Source organism: Pelodiscus sinensis, chromosome 9, assembly GCF_049634645.1.
Source record: "Pelodiscus sinensis isolate JC-2024 chromosome 9, ASM4963464v1, whole genome shotgun sequence".
NCBI classification, from domain to species: domain Eukaryota; kingdom Metazoa; phylum Chordata; order Testudines; family Trionychidae; genus Pelodiscus; species Pelodiscus sinensis.
This window is the reverse complement of record NC_134719.1, coordinates 27,824,464-27,850,445: the sequence shown is the minus strand read 5'-3', so window position 1 is coordinate 27,850,445 and position 25,982 is coordinate 27,824,464. Positions and strand designations below refer to the sequence as shown.

The 25,982-nt window shown below is 40.1% G+C and overlaps 1 protein-coding gene across 15 annotated transcripts in view; it reads right to left on the bottom strand.

The window, feature by feature from the left end:
* The window catches only part of ADGRL2 (adhesion G protein-coupled receptor L2), a 532,296-nt gene that overhangs the window by 83,138 nt on the left and 423,176 nt on the right, over window positions 1-25,982 (bottom strand). For all 15 annotated transcript variants that reach the window (XR_012905938.1, XM_075936335.1, XM_075936334.1 and 12 more), the window contains one exon: window positions 14,544-14,757. Coding sequence is in view for 14 of the 15 variants with exons in the window: in XM_075936335.1 (XP_075792450.1) it covers window positions 14,544-14,757 (214 nt within the window). In the remaining variant the exon portion in view is untranslated. The remainder of the gene's footprint in view (window positions 1-14,543; window positions 14,758-25,982) is intronic.

Sequence of the window (25,982 nt, the reverse complement as noted above, 5' to 3'; positions counted from 1 at the left end):
GGTAGAGAAATGGTTATTACTCTTAAATGAGCAAATAATTGAGTCCAGCATAGCTTGTTGTTCAACAGAAACAGGGTCTGATACAAATCTTGGGGTGAGGGAGCACAGTTTAATTTATGCTAAAACAATAGCTTCACCATGCTGATAAAATGATAAAATTAAATACATTTTCAAAATCCCTGTCCCTTCAACTAAAAGTTACAAAAGTAATGCTATACTGGAAGTAATAAACAGAGAGGTTAACAGATCTTATATGCACAGATTGTCACTAAATATGTAATATGGGAGCTTCAGCACAAGTGAAAAGTACATATCTTGCCAGATGAGATTATTATATGTTTTTAAAAAAATATTAAGGTCTCTCATTGCTAAGAGAGTTTGGCAGGGATACAGGTTCTTGCTGCATCTAGCAACGCTCTGAGATTATGATATCTCCTTTATTTGTTCAAAGAAATGTTTTTATACCCCCTCTCCCTCTGTTTCATCTTTTAAAGTGTGTATAGAGACTACTTTTTTGTATGTATTATTTGTTTGTATTACGATATCAACATTCTAGGGTTACTGTAACTGTCATACTTTACTGACAGCCTGGAAAAAATATTACTACAAATAGTAAATTTGAAGTACAGGATTCTGTACCATAACTAGAAACAGATTTGACACTGAAAATTTATATAAGAATTTACCCCCCCCCCCCCCCCCAACATACACACTTGATGTTTCCCTAGCAAACTAAAAATATTACATACTGAGTAAAACATTCAGTCTATGCCACACTCTAAGACTGCATTAACTTCATAGCAGTAACTTGTTTTATAGTCTCAGTTCATCATGACCTATAAAATGTTAGACTGAAGTGCTTTAAATATCTGCTAACACCATGTGCAAGATGGGAAGTACAAGGCTGTGTGCTGTGAAGCAGCAAACACAGTACTCTTCTGAGAATCTAGCATGCACTCGTATGTCACTGATATAAACAGGGTATGTTAAATAATGTATGACACAGGCAGCAAATCTTTATATGAAACAAATTCTAGTTAGGATTTTTTGTTTTGTTTTAGCACTGAACTATTTTGAATCTTTTTAAAGATTGCAGATGACCCTAAAAAGTTAGATTTCACTGTAAATTTAGAAATATATAAAATACATTTAGTACATTCAAAGTTATAACATTTCATAAAAAACATTTTATCGTTCCTTTTAATTTGTGGTTTTTTTCCCTGCAAACCACTGCTTTATACTACATAAAAAGGTATAAAATATGAAATTATATATATATATATATATATATATATATATATATATATATATATATATATATATATATATATATATATAAAATCTTCCAACCATTATGGTTGTTAATCATTCAGTTATTAGTTACAACTCCATTTTTAGGGAAAGGAAAAGAAATTCTATAACACCATACTGTTGCTCATATCTTAGGCCCTTAAACTTTTTCAATTTCAACAACCTCATTAATATCAAATAGCCATCACAATATCTGCCCACTTTAAGACTATATAGTTGAAGCAAATGGAAGATCTAAAGGGTTCAATATGTTTCCTTATTGCATTCAACCAAAAAGCTTAGAGATACAAAGATCCAAGGTGTGTTTTTTTTTAATTATAAGTAGGGGATAAATCGTTGTAGGTAAACTTCCAGAATGTGAAATATGTACATTCCTCCATTACACTAGAGCCACTTTTCAACTTCTAAATCCTTGTTTTTCTTTCTTTTTTTTTTTATCTTCCCCCAGCTAAATTCTCTGAGACTGCGTCTACACTGCAGGCTTTTTGCACAAGAATGGCTGTTCTTGCTTTAAAATGTGCAGAGCGTCTACACTGCACACGCGTTCTTGCGCAAATAAATTTATAGTAAGGTGTTGGAAAAGAGGGCTTCTTCCGCAAGAGTTATTCCTCTCCCCATGAGGAATAAGTCCTCTTGCGCAAGAGCTCTTGCCTAAGAAGGCAGTGTGGACGGGCAACAGGTTTCTTGCTCAAGAAACCCCCATGGATAAAATGGCCATCATAGCTTTCTTGCGCAAGACAGCATCCACACTGCCATGGACACTCTTGCGCAAAAGCACATGGCAGTGTAGACGAGCTCTTGCAGAAGAATTTTTGCGCAAGAACTCTTGTGCAAAACAGTTCTTGCGCAAGAAGCCGCAGTGTAGATAAAGCCTCAATATAATAGTTCTTCTAAATTCTATAGTATAAATAATTGCATTATTAACACTGAAAGCTTTTTAGATGGTGTCATGGCCAACACTGATTTCATAATGCTAAAAAGTTCTCAGTCTATTTAAACATATTGTTCAATTCACACAGATCTCTCAATTTACGAGCTACACTCTTCCTATCATACTAATCTTCATGTACATTCTTTTAAAACATGTCAGTTCTGTTTACTAAGTGATATTCAACAGATTTCCTACAGAGCAATGAATCTTAACAGGCCACTTTTAATTGCTTCACATAGGAAAACACATTACTATTAATTCCAAAGCAAGAGTATAAAATAAAACTATTGCTTCTCAAGCTCTAGAGCAATTAGAGCTCTCGGCTATTTGGCTAACTCTGCTTCATGATACCCAGTGCAGTTAATTATATTTTTTGATGTTAATAGTCTCTGTCAGTTGCAAGCATAACTCCTCTTTGATGAATATTTAAATTATATTTGAATAAAAAAAATCTTGGTTACATTTCATATTCAGCAGTCATCATAGCTTAATAAAGGTCTTCTCAGCAAATGTTGAGATAAATGTCTATGTGAACACATGTATAAAAGTCCTAAATCAACTTATCAGATAATTTAGCTGATTTAACTAGTACTGTATGGAGCTAACCAAGCTGTTTATGGAAATATAAAAATAAATTATATTATACTATTATAGTGATATTTTATGACCCCCAAATTGTCTTAGAACATTTTTTTAACATTCAATATATCAGAACTAGGAATGTTAACTATCGGTTAATTAACTAATTGAGGAATTTCCATTGACTACTCGATTAGTCAATGGGGGGAGGGAAGGGCATTCCCAGTGCAGCTCTGCACTTTAAATGTAAGTAAGAAACCAGTAGGCTCTTACTTATATTTAGCAGGGTTAGCTCCTAGGGGCAGAGAGCTTCTGGGACCACTATAGCTCTGCCTCCCCAGCACTGCGAAAATGGTCCTGGAGGGAACCAGCTTTAGGCAGGCTCCCCCCAGCACTGGCTCAAGCCCCCACTCCTTGCTGTCTCCAATACAAAGGCAGCGGGGTTTGGGGGGCAGAGAGTAACTAGTTGAGTAATTACTCAACTAGTAGCTTACATCCCTAATCAGAACACAAATGAGAACATCCTGGGGCTGGACTAGAAAGTCAACAAGTGAACAAAAAATCTACAAATGATCTAAAACAATGAATGGAAAGCAAAAAATCTAATAGGTTGGAGGTAAAATAAATGTCTCGGCCAACTCCTCCCTGTCATTAAGCCACCAAATAAAGTGGTTAAATAACTTAATCATAACAATATGTACAGTGATACAAACTGCATAAGAGATTTTGCATACATTAGTGATCTTACTTAAGTAATACTAGACTGGACCTTTTATTTATAATAGTGATAGAATGTGAAACATTTCTCAAGACATGTAATGTATGCATACAATGCTGCACATGAGCATACTGCACATGGTAGGGATGTAAAATCCTGTTTAAAATGTTAACTGATTAAACTATACGTTTAACTAGTTACCTGGCCCACTGCATTGCGCTGCAGGTGGGGGGCTGCTTTGGCCAGGCTGGGCACCAGCTAACCAGTTATCCCAGAGTAAGCATGCTGTAGGGTAATGCTTATTGGTAATCCCTAGCACACAGTGACAAAAAAGTATGTCCCAAAACACATCAATCTACCAAATAAAAACATACAGTGGTACAAAGAAATAATTGGATCACAATTTTTCACAAATAAAAATAGCTTAAATAAAAGATCTCAAATTACAAGATAAAATATCAAACAGTTTAAACATGGAACCCAATTTAATTTCAAATCAAATTCATTCTTACTCAAGTATCCAAATAGGTAGGTTTACTATCTATTTCTTGAGACAACTGCAATGCCAGAAATCAATCTACAAATCATAATGCAGAGAACAGCCAAGGAACGTATCGCAAAAATAAATAACTTACACTGATAGTTGTTGTACCTCACCTAACTGTTCTTCAGTTAATAAACTGAGGCTTTTTGTATTACACTGTTACTAGTTTTTAATTGAAATTTGACAGTAGCAAAAATGAACATGGTCAAGTAAGATTTTTATCATTCCAAGGGCATGACTGCTTTTCCCTTTAAAAAGACAGCATATTCAGTGGGCTAAAGATTTTGGCATTCCCCATAAATATTCTCTGCTATACCTCTCTGTGATGAACAGCTTGATTCATAAAAAAGAAAAGAGAGAAAGAGAGAGATTGTGAGCTTGGTTCACTGTGTGGCCTCTGTTTTTTCCCTGCCTGAGTCATGAATCAGTACGTAGTCTCATACATAGAAGAAAAGCAAAATCCTCAGAGCCCCACAGCACTGGCGATGCTCAGAAACCCAATTTAATTATTGGGGCCCTTGAACATTCACCTGAATAAATATACTCATGTGGATGACTGTTATGATTGTATGTCTGCTTTTATACAAGCTGAATTTTAATAGCAAACTGAAAAGGACTGAATAGCTCTGATAAACATGTATGGTTAATGGTCGTTAAGAAGTTATCAGCAATCTGGTACTGAACTCCAATGTCATGCCAAAGCAAAATAAGGATCTCACATATTATATTCAGTCATTTATATGGCAGCTTATACATGCACATGCATTTAGGGCCGGGGCACTGGTACAATTTTTATGGTGTGGAGTGATGGGATCTATGGAATCTAATTGTAAATCTTGTATATAATGTGGACCACTTTAAACCAGGGAACCACCCTTATTTCCCCATGTTCATGGCAGTAATCATCCAAACTAGGGATGTAAGCGAATAGTTGACTAGTGGCTTCCCTGTGCCCCCACTTGCTGCCTTTATCAGAGAGATGCAGCTGTAAGGAGGGGGCAGGTGCTGGTGCTGGGAGAAGCCAGCTCAAAAGCCAGTTTCCCCCAGCACCATCTCCAAGGGGGGGCAGGAGAGGCAGAGACATAGTGTGGGACCAGGCACAAGCTGGGGAATCAGCCATCCCAGCTTGTGCCTGGTCCCAAACCTGTCCATGTCCTCCCCCTCCCCTGCTGTGCTTCAGCCTTTTAAATGTATTATAAGTCTGACAGCTCTTAATACATTAAAAAGGCAGAGCCGCAGCAGGGTTAGCTCCCAAGGGCAGGAGCTAACCCCGCTGTGGCTCTGCAGTTCCACCCCTTATCAACTAATCAACTAGTTGATGGAAATAGCATTGATTAAACGCTATTTAACATCCATAATCCAAACTGATATCTGATGTACAGTAATCGGTATTACTGCTTTTGGGATATAAAAAGAAGAGCAAAGATCCAAACTACTAAGGGAATAGAAATAGAAAAATGCAGGTTCCATCATACTATGAGACATGTTTCACTAACTAAATATCTTTAACAAAGGAACAAAAGGAACAATTACGTAGTCACATAAAAGCAGAACAGCAACAGTGGTGCAAAGAATCTTTACCTCAGCCTGACAGGCCCCCAAAAGAAAGGTGCTTCATCCTCAGTAAGCACAGCACCATCTAGAAGTGAGTTCACTGTGAAGTGTTGCCCATGATAATAGCTGTAAACTACATTAAGCAATATATTTCTGAAAGCAGACTGTAGTGACAAAATCATGCTTGAGACCTGCCAGAGAGAGTCAGGTTGAGATGCTCTTAAATAGTTCACCCTGGCAGATCATGCAGTACACCAATCTATTGCAAAACGAGTTTTGGATTTCTCTAGTGCAGACAGGGCTTAAGAAGTTAAAGTGTTTCACTCTGATGAGATTAATCAGCAGGGATAGGCGAGTGACGCTCCCTCCATCCCAGCCTGGAGTCCAGGGAAAGATTTGCTTCATTTCAATTAGAAAGAACTCGGCTTGTTTTCACTTGAAAGGAGATAATCTGATATGCCACTGTTTCTTTTGTACGCCTGACAAGCAAGGAACATATGTAGCACTTGCAGGGTATGTCTTCTGAGAGGAAGGGTATTTCATTTTTTTCTTTCAATGATCTATGATCTAACATGGAATGTTAAACATATTATACATGGAATGTTTAATTTCATTGCATTGCTAGGGGCAGACTGAACATATACCCTTTCCCCTGCAAATAAGTGGCTATTTTCTGTCATATTTGCAGGGCTTAAGAAAAAGAGAAAAGGGGCAACTCTCAAATCAAAGGTCTAGGAAGTTAAAGTGACCTTCCTCCTATCCCACAAGCAGAAAGGTCAACGGAACAGATAGAGTAAATGGTTCTTCTATAGAGCTTTGACAGGAGTGCAGCTGTGTCATGTAAGTTAGAGTATTACAGTCTGGGAGGACTGCATGGTGCCCAGACTGTAAACAGGAACCTCACTGTGTTGTCATGGTAGATATGGTGATAGAAGTTGTGCCCTAACCTACAGGAGACAAGGTGACATGCATGAAGATAAATAAAACAATAATTGAATTAAAGGATTTCTTCCGTTAATCCAGCTTTCGTGTCCTCTATCCTCCTATTATTCTGCAGTAACATTTTATAGAGAAGGATTTTTGAAAGAGTGAAAGATCCCTAAACTTGACAAGTATCCTATGTACATTTATTGTTCCAGTAAGTCTTCTGGAAAACAAACCCATGTGATTGTTTTGTGAGTTTTCAAAAACAAATTTCAGTGCTGTTAAATAAACAAATTACAATCATAAAAATCTTGCACTCATAAACAGAATGTAAGGTCACGAAGAACAGGAAGTCTAATCTCAAAGTATTCTACAATTTGTCTTTATTAAAGGATTTCCCCACCTGCATAGAGGCATAGAATTTCTGCACTACTCCTGGGCTTCTCAGCATCAGTGGCTTTTCACATGGCCTTCTCTCTCTACATCCAGACTAGGGCTATAAGCAATTAGTGGACTACCGGATAAGCATATGCTTATCGGGGAGTCGAGTATTGACTCGACTAGTTGCATCCCCGACTGCCCTTGCTGCCTCTATCAGAAGAGACAGAAAGGGGAAGGGGAAGCATGAGCTGGTTCAAAAGCCAGTTCCCCTAGCATCGTGGGGGTAGGGGAAGAGGCTAAGACACAGTGGGGGAACTGTGCAAGCCAATTATTTATTTAAATGCTGCTGCTGTCCAAAATCCTCCAGTTATATCTACACAGCCTCTCAATTCAGGCTATGGGCTGTGAACTGTAACTCCTCTGTGGAGTTGCCAATGATGTGAACTAAAAGGTACCCAGAGTTCACATTAACATAGTCCTCTAAGACTGGGGTGAGGAATCTTTTCTGGCTTGGGGACTGCTGACCACAGAAAAAAAAACAGATGGTGGTCGCACATAAGTGAGAAGAAAAAAGAAAAAAAAAACACCTCATTGACAAGGCCCCTGATGGAGAAGCAGAAAGACATTCCCCACATTCCCCTCGCACGCCAGAGCCTCGGAGGTCCAGGATAGTAGATTCCCCAGCCCCGTGGGGGGGAGGGTGGAGTACTAGTGCAGGATCTTCAATGCTGGTGGAGAGCCCTGAGCCTTGGGGCCAGATCCAGGCAAGCCAGGAGCCACATCTGGCCACCTGGGCCTCAGGTTTCCCACCTCTTCTCTAGATTTAGATAATGCAAAACTTTACTAGATACCTTTCGTATTTCTCCAGCAGCATACACAAGGAGGGAGTTATATCGAAGCATGCTAGTGCACACTTCAACTTGCTGTATAGGGAAACCCTTCATTTATTTTGTATTCATTTTCTCATAACACATTTGCAAATGAGCTGCATGTCATTTACTTTCACGGATTTAATAGTAAACTCATTGAAACACTACTTTAATAAAATTAATTTTGCTTCAACTTCTTTCATTTATGAAGATTTTTTCTAAAAATAGACTAATTGTAGATGTATATGTGTACTTTTAAAAGTGAAATGGTCAAACAGAGAGCACATCTACTAAGGATGATACAGCTTTCGTTGCCTCACTTTTTTTTATTATATACTTTTCTAAATCATTACAAAAATAAATCAAATTGGCACGGGTTCTTATTAATGTTAATGTCCTTTTTATACCATTCTGGGCGTATAAAGGGACCATAAGTGGGTTCAAGTGGAATTTACTTTAAGGCCCATTTACACTGCCAGAGAGGTGTTTGGGAGTCTTGAAGTGAACGGAAGTCTGGCCCAGGGAGCCCAATATTCAGGGCTTGACGAACGGCGGCGAAAATCGCTCGCCAGCCCCATACTGAACATGCACAAGAGCTGCAATGCGCATGCGCGCACCACAAATGAACAGGGTGCGCGGCTGAAATCTACTCGCCATGGGCGAGTAGACTGTATTGTTTGTCGAGCCCTGCCAATATTATTAACAATGGAAATGAAATGCTCACTTTTTGGGTGCAGTTCAAAATTAATATAGTGTCTTTTCTACAATCACTTTTTAAAATATAAACAGGCTATTATGGCTGTGTGATAAATACCCTTTTGTTCGGGCACTAAAATTTGTTTGCCTCTCGAAGGGTATGTCTACACTTGCCACCCTAGTTCGAACTAGGGTGGCTAATGTAGTCATTCAAACTTGCAAATGAAGCCCGGGATTAAAATATCCCGGGCTTTATTTGCATGTTCCCGGGCACTGCCATTTTTAAATGCCCGGTAGTTCGAACTCCCTGCCCGCGGCTACACGTGGCACGGGCTAGGTAGTTCCTAATTCGAACTACCGTTATTCCTCCTGCAATGAGGTGGAAGTGTAGCCACACCCTAAATGAACTGTCAGGTCTGTGAGAGGCAGTCATGACAAATTTTCTTTTATGCTCTTTAGTTTCATTTCATATTAATTCTACCAGGTAAAAAAATGGTTAAATGACTTAGGTCACATCTCCACTTAGTGCACTGGAAATCAATCTTCTGGCATTCGATTTAGCGAGTCTAGTAAGGGCCCACTAAAACAAGCACTGAAGGTGCCCCTGGTTGGTGCCGGTATTCCTCGATGCATGAGGAGTAAGGGAAGCTGATAAGACCATTTGCTCTCATCAACCCACTGTGAAGACAGACCAAGCTCGGTTTAAGGTTAGCTGACTCCAGAAAGAGTTGCATACCTTAAGCCGACCTGCTGGATCTAGTATAGACCTTAGATCCGTGGTGTCCAACTAGTTCTGAAGCAGTAGTCACTATAGTGCGAACTGGCCACACACAACCAGCCAAATAGCTACATGTGGCTAGTGTGTTGGACACCAGGGCCTTAGATCAAGACAGTTGTAGAGATGGGTTTGGAACCCAGAGGTACTAACTTGCAACTTTCTTTTTATTACTCCTCACTGCAGAAATTTTACCTCCTCAAGGATCTAAAATTTTAAAGAAAGTCATGTGGTACATGAAATAGCATACCAACAGATTTGCACCACACAAATCTCTTTATTAATATTCATCAGGGTTTTGCTTAGTGCTTGTATGTATCATCCTCTAGGAATTCTTTTCAAAATATAAGTGGGAAAATTCACATCAACTATCTAATATTATTCATAAAGAATTACCAAAACAGGCCCCTTATTTTATTGTGTTCTATTGTATTTTATTTTTACCTGGCTTATGTTAATGTATTCCATCGATACTTGAAAACAAAATGCTCCCAATATAAAAAAAATGTGTGTCTCTGAACAACCAAACACATTCAAATGGTATTTGGCTTATTACAGGATGCCAAATTTAAAAAAAAATGTTTATTTATTTACAAATATTTTAAATGTTATTGTTTAAAGTTATAAAAACTGAAAACAAAGCAAGCAGGAGTACCCTTGAAATCTTCAGTGCTTCCCTCAACATAATTTGGAAGTGTTCATCTGCAGTTTTTCAGTATCTGTAAAGTTAGGCTTTGAAACTGACAGTGCGGGAAAGGAAGAAAGTCTTCACAGGTGAACATGCAGTCTGAAAATAACTCAAACTATCTTTATTCTTCTAACACTGACTTCTAAGTGGATTTTTTTAAAAGTCAGATTAAAGTAAATTTTCAAGCCACCAATTTGTCCACAAGGAACAATGTTAGCTATTCATGTCAAGTTCAAAGTATCACAAGAGTTACTGGCTTCAGCTGCACACAGGACATCTCATAAGCAAGGAAGTGCTTATCCTGAGACTCACTGTGAGTATAACCTTATTAGTTCATTTTTTTAAAATGTAAAGAAAAATCTATGGGAACATAGTACATTTCTCTAGAGAGAGGGGGTGCCAGGGAGGCTTGTGCAGTTAAAAAGTATCAACTAATCCTGATTGTTTCTACACATAAAAATCCCACATGGCTTGGAACTAGTGCTAAGTGATTATATTATACACACACATCTATCGATCAATAGATCGATGAAACTGAACACATCTAGGCTGTGTCTAGACTGGCAAGTTTTTCCGCAAAATCATCTGATTTAAATGTGTTAAATGTAAACAACTAAAAAAAGAAAAGTTTAAAAAAATTGACAAGGTATGTAAATTGTTTCTGTGCTTGTTTCATTTAAATTAAGATGATTAAAAGCAGCAATTTTCTTCTGTGTAGTAAAGTGCCAACGCTATATTAATTCAATGTTCAATTTCAAACTTTTGAATGACCATATAATTTTGTTCAGTTACTAACATTTCAGAGTTAATAACAACCATCTTTCCCATGGTTTTCTTAACTCTAAGATTCTACTGTAACCTGTATGTGAAAGATTTTATACTAGAGTCACTGGGATCTAATTTCAAAACAGTGAACAAAAAATACTTCAAGCCAAATGATGAGGAACTAGGGATGTAAAATCCTGTTTAACTGGTTAACTGATTAAACATATTGTTTAACTGATTAACTAATGGGGGGGGGGGAGAAGAGAGGCTAAAAGGGGGGAGCACTGGAGCACTCCAGCTACGGTTGCCAGGTGTCCACTTTTGACAGTCCAGTATTTGAGCTTTCTGTTTGGGGAAACAAATTGAGAAAATATAAATGAGAAAATATAAATGTTCAGTATTTTCTAAATAAGATGTAATGTAGATTGTGATGTAATGTCAAGTATGTCCGGTATTTTTGTTGAAATCATCTGGCAACCCTAACTCCAGTCCAGCTGCAACAACCCCATCTCACGCTGTGCTGGAACAAGCCCTCTCACCCCCACCTGAGCCCACCATGGATAGTGGCTGCTCCCGAGTCCCAGTTGGAGCAGCCCTGATCTGCAATAGGCCCCCACGGGCCTGGAGCAGCCCCCTGCCCATGGCAGGCGGACAGTTGCTCCAAACTCCACAGGTTAACCTTAACTGGTTAAAATGTACATTCCCACCTGCATGGAGGTAGTATCAATGAACACTGGATGCTGAAGGAAAGGAAATGTTAATGTAAACAGACTTGGTTTGTTAGAATCCAGAAGCTTCCAGAAAATGGGCCTGACTTCCAGTATTACAGTTCTACACTAAATTGGACAGCTCATGATATTTTTCAATCTTCCGTTTTCAGTAGGTCTTTCTTATTATGTTTGTAGTAAAAGATAAAACTGTTGATCAATACTGCTAACACTTGGTTAGCATCGAATAATTAGCAAACATTCTACAAATTTATACGACTTTGCCTGCTAAAAAGTTGCAAGTAGCAGTAAGTAGCTGAATGGACTGAAGTAATAATGAAAACAGAAACAGTAATAATGAAAACTTTTCTGGAGTAAAAAGAAAATACTGTCTCACTTAAATAGTAAGATGGAAAGACTTATTGCTCATCTCAAAAGACTCAGAAAATTGATTTCTTATTGAACTGAAGTAAAATTGACTTAAGCTTTTTTCTAATAAGTTAAGAAAGTAGTACACTGATTAGTCTGATGATTCCCAGTTAGGGATGTAAAATCCTGTTTAATAGATTAACTGGTTAAATGTGATGTTTAACCAGCTAACCAATTAAAGGGGGATGTGCCCCTTCTCCTCTCTGCCACAGGCATCAATTAACTGGATCCGGTAAGCATCACCCTTAAACCCTTTCACATTCCTATTCTTAATACCATTGTTATCATCAAAAATCAGCTGTAATAAAAACAGGTGTATGTTTTAGGACATACAACACCTATTCAAAATACACTTTATTTATGACCAGCATCAATTCATCTTTAAGACTCTAAAATGACTAAGATCAATCACTGATTATGCCATTGTAGACACCTGAAAGGTGAAGACTTGATAAAAATTGCAACCTTTTTTTTATAGAGCATAAATAGAGCAATGTTAAGACAATATCGGAAGACAAGGGGAAAGTGTATTCCTATTAAATGTAATTGCTACTCTGTCTGAAAAGGAAAACCATAAAACATTCAAGCAAAAAAATCTAGAAATTTCAGCCAAGTAAAGAAAAACGTAACATGTGTTCTTGTTCATTTGCTTAGCTAAACGACAAGTTTTAACAACTGAAAAAAGATTAAAACTTCTCAGATGCAAAGAACCTAAACCTCTGATGCATGACACACATTATTTTTTCCAGTTGAGATACAAATCAAAACCTAACCTAGTTCTGAGACTGTGAAAGTTCAAAAATATGTCTGCAACCACCAAAAGGTTTGTGATGCATTGACTGAAAAAGGAGGACTGATCTGCTTACTTCTCGGTGACACTTAAATGAAACTTTCAGGAAGACTGTGTATTTATATTTGCATCCAACTGCCATAATCCTGAAAATTGCATTGAGCATAAAGAGGACTTTGATCAAAGAACAACACATATTTTACACAACAAGGAACTCTGCAGAGAAGCACTACAATTACAAAGCAGTTAAAAGTGGTTTAGAAGGGACGTGACAGATGAAGACTCAGGCTGATGACACTGCTGCTACAGTTTCAATGGAAATCTGGGTTGATCTATTTGACTATGAACTAGAACCACAACAAAAGAATTCAAACTGATTCAGAGAACTTCTTGGATCTTTCTATTAACTTGGCCATGATTAGCTATGGAATCTTTCCACTACTGACCACAAATACAAAAAAAGCCATCAGTTGAAACATAATCCTAAATTCCTTAATATTCTTTTAGCATTTCAAATTGAAGATCCAGATTTCTACTGTAATTCTATATCTATAGGCTGTTGTTACAGTTAGTTATATCAAAAGGTTTGAAAAGAATGGGAAAAAAGCTGTGGAAAAGCTTCAAAATAGGCTATGTACTGAAATACAAAATAAATTGATAAATGTGTACTCGTGTAGAAAGGAAGATAAGAAAGTGATGAATAAGTAGACTGGAGATTCGATGACTATATTTGTAGGCATAACTTACAGAAAACATGCCTTTTATCATATAATAATATAAAGCATTATATACTATGCACGTGACTTCATCAAATCACAAGGGTGCAGGTTTCTAGATTCTCTCCACCTTTTTCTGGTTGTTCCCCCTTCCAGAAAACTGAGGGTGTTATTTTTTAAGTGGGGAAAATCATATCAATCCTAACCAATTCTTACTCATTTGTCTTTTAAAATATGATTATTTGACTAGACATGATTTTTTGCATTTTATATAATAAAAATGATAATGTTAATCATATGTAGATATCACCTGAGCACTTAAAAAGCAGTTTTTCCTGGTGGTCTCAATCCAGTCTCAGAGCAGTAAAAACGCCCATGACCAATTTACAGTAGCACTTCGACAGTTGTGTGCACTGGCTGATCTGCACAAGTATTAGACTACAGCAGGAGAATTTGTGTAAAACTTCAGTGCAGATGCACTCTCTCTGATGCTTTTGTACAGTAAGTCCCTTTTTATTGTTGCTACATCTCATACCCTGAAAGTAACAAGTTGCTTGCTGAAACACTGGAATGATAGCAACAACTGCTGAGCAAGACATAGTTGTTTTATCCTCTACGAGGACAATAGCTACATCCTATCCAAATAACTGACCTGAGTGTACAGTGATTTTAGTTTGAGATGTATTGAAGGTGAGCAGAGGGTTAGTTATTGATCGTATTGATAGCAAGCATTTAACTTACACAGGCATTGCTTTAACGTGCAGCAGCCATTTGAATACTTTTTGAGCACAGTTTGACCTCCTGAAAGATGAGGATACAGTGACACTTTTAAAAAGTGAAATGTTTCACTCTCCTTGTCATCACCTTCCTGCTTTCTCAGTTTTCCCTGGTTTAAAAAAAACAACCAGCTCTCATTATTCTGGAGGGGGGGGGAGAGGACAGCAAAAAAAAAAAAAAAAAAAAAAGATGGAAAGAAAAGAAGTCACGTGCTAGTAGCTGGCTTTAATTTCTTTGTAGTATTATTAGGCAAAAAGTATTAAGGATATTGAATAATTTTTCCATTAGACGAAATGCAAATCAGTATATATACATGCCTAAATTAATTGTGTGGTACACTTTTTCTGTAATACACTTCTTAGCCTTGGAACACAGTAAATGTATTTTACCTTTGTGTCATAATTTTGTAGGCATCTGGGAGGAAGCATTCTGTATTTTCCATCTGGAAAGGGTCAGCATCACAAATCTTGTCATCTGTCCGTCCATAATTAGCACTCTCTATCATAATGACATCACTTCCTGGACACCGAAGGTCAATGGAGTAGCCCTCACAAGACAGTTCCCTCCTAACCAAACCAAATGGTAATGCTGCTCGGCTGAAACCTTTAAAAAAAAAAAGGAATCAAATTAAAACAATGAGAAAAATGGCAAAAGAAAAATATTCTCTGGCATATATATGGATGTTACAGTTTCTATCCCATGCTCAAGAAGAGGAAAGCAATGCAACCTTGGGAGGGCGGCGGGAGCGCAACAGACTTGCGGAGCCTCTGGGCAAAGTGCATGAGGGAAGGGAGAAGCGGCTCCATTCTTGTGGAAGGGATTAGGCCTCCGACAGTCGAGGCGGGGCTGGAGCAGACTGTCCTCAGCGACACCCTGAACTCATTGCTCCAGCCCTCCCTCACTCAGCAGCCTTCAGAGCTCCGTGGACCATGCCACATGGCACTCTAATGGGAATTTAGAGCACCTGGGGCTCTGGCCGTTGTTGCTCCTCCTCTACAATTACCAGGACCCAGAACAATGACCCCTCCCCTTGCTCCATCCATGTCAGCGCGCCTGCACAAACCATTACAGATTTTTTTTTTATCATGTTAACAGAATGTAGCTTTTGGAATTCTCATCATATTACCTTAATTGCAAAACTTCTTTAAGATATCTGTATATTTCCCAGAGAAATTAAATGCATATTGAATTGGTGCAATTGGTCTGCCTTTTCCAAGCAGTATGCAAGATAAATAATTAGGTATTGCCGGGAATAAGAGAAAATCAGAGTGAAGAAACGTTTTCAGAATTTCAAAATCGCCTGGTGGTTTTTTCTGTATGCTACAAATTCTGACCTTTAATTTAAAAAAAAGTTACAAAGTGAAGTTTTCAGCCCTTTGCACTGAAAAGCTACTGTTTTTACATATGTGGCTGCTAAAGCACGAGCTCTTTAAATAGAAGCAATTGAAAGGGCTCACAGCTCCTGGCCCTGCTGAGTAGCCTAGGAGTCACAGGGGAGGCACAAGCCCTTTCACTTGTTTCTAAAGGCTCCACCCTTTCTGTCCGAGGCCACTTTGAAAACTTTTGAAGCCCCTCCCCCCTTCAAAATTATTGCCCACTTCTGCATTAGGGCATAGTGACAATGATAGGTATTGCCTAATTGACTGCACTTCCTGATTTGTGAAAGAATGGAACTAAACTCCCACTTGACCAAGCAGCGGCCAGCACAATGCATCCCACACTGCAATTGTACCCATGTCTGATTCTGCACCGCAGCAGGTGAACCTCCTCCACCCCTCCCCCGCAGCGGTCTCTGTACATGGAGAGTTCGGACCCTCCACAGACAGGGACTGTTGCCATCCTGTGCTACTGCCTCTGTATCAGAGGCAGCAGCATGGAGTGACAAGCAGCCAGTCTCCTCAAGGGGAGCTGGTTTTTAAACTGGTTCCCCTTGTGGACCGGCTCCTTCCTGGCACTCCACACTGCGGCCCTCCCCCCAACCTCCACACTGATGCCTCTCTATCCGAGGTAGCAGTGCTGGCAGGGGATGATGAGATACAAAGGCAGCACGGGGCAGGGGAGATACATGTAGTCAATAAGATTAACCAATAAGACCAATCTTATCAGTTAATCATGTTGACATCCCTAATAATTACCACATTCTGCATCCCCTGAGGATGCAGAATGGGCAGAAGAAAGGGATCCCCCCAGATGCATATAGCAACTAAGGATGTGAAAGGTTTAATGGGTTACTCAATTAACTGGTAAGCATCACCCTAAATGGGTAATGCCTACCGGTTCTGATTAAGTAGTAAATGGGGGGCAGGGGGCTGACCACTGTGGACAGGGGCTATTCTTGTCTGCAGAGCAGCCCCTGTCCACAGGGAGCCTGGGCACCCTGCAGGCAGGAACTGCTCGGGCTGGGAGCTGAGAGCCATCAAAGGCTGGGAGCGGACAGAGCCCGCATCAGCCCCAGCACCAGGTGGGCTGGAGTTGTCCCCAACCTGGGCTCCCCACTTTTGTCAGTTAACCAGTTATACTCTAGGCAGATGTAACGTTTAACCAGTTAACTCATTAGCCAGGATTGTACATCCCTCCAAACTAACTCCTCCAAACTAACTACTGTTACCTCAGCCATGCCAGAACTAGCAATAGTGCTGCCAACAGTTGCCATTCCTGCATTCTGTGACTCTGAAATTGAAATAATCCAGCATGAAAGGAGGAGTTACTTAATTCCATCTCTGCTGAGATTTTTCCTGTGGCCTCCTCCTAACTGTTTGTAGAGGAGCCTTAGATGGCTGGGAAACATCTTGCTTTTTGAGGGAAGTTAAAGTAGCTGGAAGAGCGTGGCCAAAAGCACAGTAAGTCTGAGTTTCCAGAATCAGATCAGACTCTTCCATGTTACAGGGATGCATTATCTATGAGGAATACAGATGGTTACCTCATTTATACTTATGATAGCAACTATGGTGAATCCTGCAAGTACTGACATTAGCTTGCTGCAAATCATATATCTAAGGAAAGTGCCAATGGATTTCACCAACTGTATACTGACCTAGATTTTCTCTCCTACTTCCTACATGCATTGCTCTATATTTGGGCTAACATTTCAAAATATTAGACAAGCTAACATTAGGTCATTCCTCGGGCAATAGAGGACACTCCTCAGATTATGTTATAGGATGCTGTTTTGCAGAGACAGAAGGCAGTAAAGCAGTGCATTAGACCAGGAGATCCCTCTGTGGAATTTTTATATCACTACTACCATAAAGAAAGCAGTAAGCAAAAAAGTTTGAAGTCCTGTAACAAAGCTGATGTGATCTTTATTCCAAGCTTCATTTATATTTTTTATCAACAAAAAAAAAAAAAGCATTTCAACAAGCAAAGTGTAATTCAATCCATCTTGCAACCCTGACAATCGAAGAAAGAAGTAGTGGGAGGTCTTGTGAGTGAAAAATCAATATTGCAGCTTTGTGCCGTGCAAATGTGAACACTGCCAAATAGCAGTGCTTAGGGTAAAATGAACTGTTTTGCTCCATTTTCTCCTCTCTGAACAAATGATTTTGAAAAGACAGCTTTTTTTTCCCCAGTGCTATAAAATGTCAAGCAATAACGCACTGTGCTTTGGGTGAATGATTGGAATAAATACCTCTTAGCAACAGGTGCAGTGACTTAGGACTGAAATATATTCACATTCAGGAGATAACTCCTGATAAAATGCTACAAGATAGAAATTTGAAAGACCAGAGTTTTGCATCATTTCAAAGCTTTTTACAAGTAAGTATGCTACTATTCTGCCAATAATTACTATTGTCACTAGCAACTTTAGGCTTCAGGTACACTTCCAGCTATTAATATTTTGAACACCCTGTTTACTAAAGAATCTTCATTCAGTCTGCTGCCTTGATGAACATGGTTTACAATACCACTTTCAAACTATTTTGTGAGATTGCAAATAAAGTTTCCTTGTGTTTTTGCTAATTGCTTTAAGGCTAGCCCTGTCATAGATGATACCGTGTATACTGTCTAAGGTCAAAGAAAGCATAATGCTAGCCAACTGACAAGGACCAATACCAGGGATGGGCAACCACGAATAGTGGGTCGGTGGCATGAGTAGCCTTCCTTTACATCAGTGGGCTGCAGCAGTCTGTGGCCTACTGGGGGTTCCACCTGTGGCCCCATAGTTTCTCAGTCTACTTCCCACCCCATCCCATCTGCATGCACCTCTCATGCACTGTAGCCCTGGACTTATCTTCTCCTTCCCCTTCCTCCCAGCACTTCCATAAGGCCACGAATTTCCTGATTCACGCTCTGTCCCCATTCCTCCCCCTCCTTCCCAGAGCCAAGGTATCATTGGACCACACGTGGAGCCCCAGTGATGGCATGCCCAGGAGTCACATGTTGCCCACCACAGACTTATATTGTGCTGAGGTTGTGACTGCAAGTACAACCTAAACACTAACTCAAGTAGCAGCCTATTGCCAACTGAAGCATATACAACCTCCAATTAGGGAAGTAAAAGGAAGAGGCTGGAGCAGCTCTCCACCCAACCCATGCAGGAGACGGCTCCAGCCCCAGGGGGCCCACTGGAGCAATTCCTGTCGGAGGCAGTCCCTGCCAGTCTTGCTTCTGGGAGGCTTCGCTGCAGGCTCTGCAGTATAAAACTTAAATAAGCTTTATACAGCAGAGCCCACAGTGGGTGTAACCACTGTGATTTATAGAAGCTACATGGTTACATTTTTAACTGCATTTTTACATCCCTACCTCTGATCATATTTTTCTTCTAAAATAGGTAAGAGAAAAATGCTTAATGAGAAAAAGAACAAAGTTTCTCTCATACTGAACACAACTTATACACAATTCTCATGGCAAACATATTTGTATGTTTTACTTGCTAAGTGAAGTTGAGTGTATTCATTATACAGGTTCGACCTCTGTGGTCCAGGGTTCGATAGTCTGGCACTATCTGTGGTCTGGCATCCCTGTGGATGCTCCTCGGCTGGAGCTCTCATGGGGAAAACTGGGGGTGTCTCGGTCTGCAATGCTTCCTGCAGTTCCCAGTGGCCAGGGACAGGTATCTGTGGTCAATGGGAGCTGCGATTGCCTGTACCAGTGGAGGCTCAGGTAAACAAAGTGTCTTGTGGCCATCTAGCAGCTTGCCCTTACAAGCCATGACCCCGAGTTGGTAAACCCCTGCACAGCCTACAATCCTTTTGAGTTGCCAATATTAACGTAATGAAACAAAACACCTTGGAATGTTTCCCCATTCAAAGAAAAAGAAATGAATAACACTGGTGTTGGAGGTAAAATGGAAGGTTCGAGAATGTGGCCAGCCCCAGAGAGGTGCAGAAATAGGCAGCCTTGTATTGAGTATTTTTAACTTTTATTGAAATGCTTTTAACTATAACTTTTTATTTATCAACTTTTTACATGCGTGGGCGCCAGATAACTATTAACAGTAACAACAAACAAACTGCAATACAATAGAGGAAAATGCCCTGGGGTTTCTCTAAGTCTAAGTAATTATCAATAACAGCCCAGGGATTTTTATCAGTTATATTTACATTAATTTCACTTATGAGGTTTAACATCTATTTAAACTCCTAACTATACTATTTAACAAACTTCTAACTAACTTACTCTTAACACTATTATTTATCAAACCTTTAACTAACTTTACACAGAAATACTCACATTTATCAGACATACAAGAGACAACAGAGACAACAGCATATTCGTTATTCGTTACGCTCTGCAAAAGATTCGGTAGATTCGGTGAGCGGGAGGGGGTCCTCGGGTGATCAGCCCTCAGAACCTGGCTCGTGTTCTGTCTTCCAAATGTTCGGGAACCCTCAACTGCATGCAGGAGGGAAAGTTGTTTTATAGAGAGAGCAAGAGCTTTCCCACGCCTAGTTGTGATAGGCTTGACAGATTCAGTCTGCCTAGTGACAGGCTGAGGGGGAAGGGGAGGGGGTGAGATGGCCCTAGAGTGGCGCAAACTTTGTAAAACCTTTACCTGCCTGGTGTCTTACTCCTGGTTTTTACTGATTTTAACTCACATAGTGCAGGATTTTTGGTTTGAGGGGAAGGTAAACTTGGGCTAGGAAGGCTATGCGCACGAGGCCTGGCCAGAAAAGAGCCTGTTTTCACAACTGGCTATCATGAGCAATACTTGCTGATAAAAGCAAGGAACCTTTGCAAAACTTAAACCAATAGTAAATATTCCTGAAAATACAAAATTATTGCAGGCAAAAGAGTGCAGTCATTGAAGGTACTATGAATGATGTCGGTGTGTGTTAGTTAACTTGGCTCTTATGGAAAGGTCTTTAGAAAAGATTACATCTTTTTAAGCAGCATGTTCACAGTTGTTTCTTTCACAGTCTTTATTTTACCAAATCATGAAATATTATTCAAGTTCTACACAAAACACAGTGATTCATGTTGAGCAGAATCTCAACAATATCTGTTAAACAAATACAAACCTTGATGAGAAGGTTTTATTATCCCATCAAAACAGGATAAACTGGGATGAGAATATTTTATAATTCTGCATTCTATAGAAAAGCAAAGATGTGTGAACCATGTGTTTAAAATCACTGTCCCTACTTCTTAGTGTGTGTGTTGTGTTGTGTTGTGTTGTGTTGTGAGAATTCCTAGCGTGGGCTCAACAAAGCATTTGTAAAGTCCTGCATAAAACCCTAAAAATCCAGAAATTCTTCTCTGTCTCCAAAACCACCATGAAGGGCAGGTCTTTCCTCCCATTTTTGTTTGTTTGTTTTTTGTATTCATAGTTCTGTAGATTCTATACAGACAAGTACATTATTTGGTTAAACAGCTTCTAAATTATCCAATACTGGTCAACAGATCATTCTTTGCAATAGCAAATACCACAAAGATATAGGCAATTTAAATGACAAAGTCTGCAATCTAATTCTAGCTTTGAAGGAAAAAATCGTTCGGGCAAGTATGTCTATTAAAAGATTACATAGGCACAATAAGAGCTTCTGATACTACTCAGAGGTCTGGAGTTCACTGTACTCAGCTCTCATTTCACTGAAATCCACTAGATAAAATGTTAACAGTGTGAATCAATGCCACTGTAGACAACAGCCAGCTGTTCCAACCTGGATAAAAATATGCAGAAAATGACCCGTTTTTAAAATTGGTTGTCCTGCCATCATCTTCATATAGAGAATGTTTTCACAACAGAGACAAAACAAAGGAATGTATCTAAAACTGCATCTAGAGGGAATGTATTATTCATTGCTGAAAATTCAATGTTAATTGTCAAACTAAATGTAAAGTATTCAGTTTTTTACCTGTTAAAATTATAAACTGCATAATTTTGAGGGAATTATATAAGGCATATTTATCATTTGAACTTTAACAAAATGAATAGAAATCCCAGTATGTTACCTGATCTTTGATACCCATACCCAAATGAGTTGCCTGTACTCTGGCATTCAAGCAATAGCTCTATTTCCGTGAATTACTCTAATAAGTAGGGGCTACTGACATGAGTACAAGAGTGCAGCGTTGGACAATTAGTAATGACTGAACAAGTCACTGGTAATTAGTAATGAACAAGTCATCTGACCCCATATTTATTTTACAATCCCACTCTACCAAATCTGGAAGCCTTGTCTCTTTTAAAACAATAATGTGCACTTAGCAATTTTCACATTCAAAGCACTTTACAAACATTAAGTAATTAATGATAGCTTTTCTCAACAAACTCCTAGATTAAAGGGCTGAAAATGGAATTATTTTAATATTAAGTGTAAAAGTCATTTAAAAATTGGAAAATGTTTGTTAAGTTGTACTGTATTAAAAAGTTTGCTGTACGCAACAGTTGGCAATTTTGTAATTGTACAGTTATTTTGTATAGACATAAATGAATAGCACAGTTGGAGACACTGAATTCTAGCTTCCAGCTTCACGTGAGAATACAGGCAGTCCCCGGGTTACGTACAAGATAGGGTCTATAGGTTTGTTCTTAAGTTGAATTTGTATGTAAGTCGGAACTGGCTCAAGATTCAGCCGCTGCTGCCGAAACTGACCAGGGGCTGACTACAGGAAGCTGGAGGCAGAATTGCTCTGCCCCCAGCTTCCTGGAATCAGCCACTGATCAGTTTCAACAGCGGCTGAATCTCGAGCCTGGGACAGAACAGCTGGGCTGCCAGGTAGTCCCTGCAGGACCAACCCGGCAGCACCCCAGCTGCTCTACCCCAGGGTCCACAACAAAAGCCTGGTCTGCTGGGGGGAGGGGGCACACTAGCTGCGCCCCCCCCCCCAGCAGACCAGGGACATGGGGAGCAAAGCCGCAGCGGCGGCGCGGGACTCCGCCACCGCTGCGGCTTTGCTCCGGGTGTTCCCAGCAGACCAGAGGTCCCCAGCAGACAAGAGGCACCCGGAGCAGCTTTTCTCGCCCCGGAGGTCGAGGTGGCGGGACCGCTGTGCTCTGGGCGGTCCCGCTGCCTGCGAACTCCAGGGCGAGAAAGCCCCGTTCGTAAGTGCGGATCCGACATAAGTCGGATCCGCGTAACTCGGGGACTGCCTGTACTAGAATCTTCCTTTCATAATTTCCTTTCCACTGTAGTTCTCAAAATGACCCTATGAAGCTCTATTACCCAAAACATGTTTGTTGTTATTGGATTTTTTTTTTTTTCAGGTCAGCCTGAATTCCGCTGGGCAGTGGAACCCATTTCTTTATTGGAACTGTGTGTCAGTCCTTTCTGCATATGCTTAACTAGTGTGGATACCTCATTTAAATTCTTATAGGCAGCCCTCTCTCTTTATTCAAGAGGGCCAAAAAATTGGCTTTCCATGGCAGCGGACTTAAGTTTTTCTTTCTTTAGAACAGCAGGAGAAAAGAGTGCTGGATTGACAGCACTGTAAACTGAAGTCCTCTAATCATCCAGAACAAGTACAGCATGGACAGTGGCAGTGCAAGCTTCCCCATCCTACTCTTGCATGCCTCAACCATATTCTGAAGGGATCACTATTATGGGTAAACAGAAAGACCAGCCTTTATGCCCATTTAATCCGTCACCTCCCTGCTGTGACTGCCACCATGGTGCTAATTAACACAACACTGTGTGCCCCTGAATGCTGCTGGACTGTAATTTGATTGAAACTATCGATTAATTTAATAAAACCTACCAAACCAGGCACTTGACACAGACAATTTCTGATAACTGTTAACTTGTTGTGCATAGGAATCATGTGAACTAAAGATGAAACACTCAATATCACATGGCAAATAGGCTTATGAGGTTTCAGTCCTCACGCTGGGAAAAGTTTTATGCTCAGATGCATGCACATCCACCATTTATTTGAAAGGGACTTGCATGCATCTGAGGGAAGAACTTTTTCTTCTAGGTTTAGAATGATCCCATCCAGAACTTGCATTCATCCATCCATGACACGACCTTGTTTTTGCCAGTTTGGTGCCTATTCCTAGGTGGCAAGAGTCTCCTTTCTTTTTCTTCACTTCATAGGCACTAGATCTGCTGAAGGGGGCACCTATTTTTTACTTTACCACTTAAATACATTGCATCTTCAAAGCTTCTCAAAGCAAATCGGCCAGAAGGTGTCTTGTCAATCAGTGTCACAGGGCTTATTCCCCACTGTTTGTGCATTTAACTGAACATGCTACCTGTCTGAAAAGAGAAGCTGTTCAGTTTGGAACAACCTAAGTAATGGCTCAGACAGGGAGGAAAGCCGCACAAATGGTGTCAACAGGAGTTCCTGCTGAATTGCTTCTTCCACACAGGATGTTGGTAGAAGAACACAAATATCTTGCAATTTTTGTATTTGCTTTAAAATATAATTTCTTGGTAAACATTTATACTTCAGATTCTCTCAACCAGTCCTATTTATATGGGAACTTCAGCTAACCATTAGGTTGGTAAAGAGAAAAAAAAACAAAAAATGTTCATAAGCAACATTGAAAAGCCTCTGCTGAGTTGACAGTTGGACAAAGGCAAAATATCTTTGTTTTCAAGTTTTAAAATAACCCAAACCGTAACTAAATAAGTTCCAAACAATGATTGTGCAGTCACATTTTTTAAAAAAAGAAAGATTATGACCATGCACCAGGGATGTTAAACATCAGTTAACTGAATAGTTGAATAATCTCATGAATTCTTATCAGTTACTCAACTATTCTATAATCCCCGGAAGTAGGGCCAGCAGCCAGTGCAATCTTGAAAATATCAAGCAGCAAGAGTCCAATGAGCATACTGATTGCCAAGTGTATGCATTTTTAAAACAAGCAAAACAATTTGAAAAATGTTGTTTATGGCAAAAGCACAGTCACTTTAGATGTTACCAAAAACAGAATGAGTACTGAGTAATCTTGGAAAATGTCTAGGGTCAGACTGGCAGACTAAATAATCTTTTCTGACGATACTTTGTATGAAACAATTACTCTGTATCTTTCAGAAAATACTGGGGTAAGGGGAAATCAGACATCGTTCAATGTAGCATTAACCAGCTACAGAGGTACTGCAGCCATGTGTCCAAGCTCCATAGCCTTCTTGACAGTGAACTGAATGAAGAGAAATTAAGTAATTTAAATCAGAAAAATAGGAATTCAAGTCCTGTATCTTAAACCACAAAAATCTCTTTTTCCAGGCTAGTCAATGACTATGGTAATGAGAAAGTACAGAAACTGCTCTCAGCTCTTAGCTGAGCATTAGCACGGACAGCCTCAGATGAAAAGGGACCCCAAAATAGCCACCTTAAATACCCAAGACACAGTCAAAGTATTGCACGGGACAGAAATTTCATAAATTAGCATTATTTATATTAGAAAGTAACTGGAACAAACATGCATTTCAACAGACTAGAAAGAGAAACTGTTTGCATATGTTAACACCTAACTTTTAAGAAGCGTGTAGCCAATAGCTGATAAGCAGTGCCGGCAGGGCATCAGAGGAGGACTTAGAGCGTGGAGATGCTGTCTCAGGTTAGCCGAGGGCTGTGCTTAAAGGGTCCCGACCCCCACCCCGGACAGACAGTTCTCAGGGGTGTCCCGCTTGCAAAGCAGTCCTGGCTTGGAGTGCCCGGAGTACCCACACTGGGCACATCACAGCACTCGGCCATCAGACCGGCTGCACTTGCTGCAGGCTGCCATCTGGGGAGAGGGGGCAATTGGGGGGCTGCAGGAGAGCTTCCACCCCCAGAAGCCCTCAGAGCCAGCCCAGTCCTCCCCATAGGGGGCTTGTACCCCATTCCTCCCTCACCTCCTTCCACTTACCCTTCCCTAGCCCCTCTTCTTGATGTACAAAATAAAGGACAATTGTGTTCAAAAATGGAATCTGTCTTTATTGAACAAAACTGGGGGAGACAGGGAAAAGGAGGTGGGAAAGGGGAAGAGAGAGGCTGGGAGAGGGGAGGGCAACTAAAATGATCAGGGGTTGGGAACAGGTCCCATATGAAGAGAGGCTAAAGAGACTGGGACTTTTCAGTTTAGAAAAGAGGAGACGGAGGGGGGACAGGATGAGGTCTCTAAAAGCAGGAGAGGGTGTATACAGAAAAGTTCTTCATTAGTTCCCATAAAGAAGGACTAGAGGACACCAAAGGAAAGGAATGGGTAGCAGACTTCAAACTAGTAACAGAAAGTTGTTCTTCACAAAGCAAAGAGTCAACCTGTGGAACTCCTTGCTGCAGGAGGCTGTGAAGGCTAGAACTAGAACAGAGTTTAAAGGGAAGTGAGATCAAGTCATGGAGGTTGGGTCCATGGAGTGCTATTAGCCAGGGGGTAGGAGTGGTGTCCCTGCCAAAGGTTTGTGGAAGGCTGGAAAGGGATGGCACGAGACAAATGGCTTGGTCACTGTCTTCGG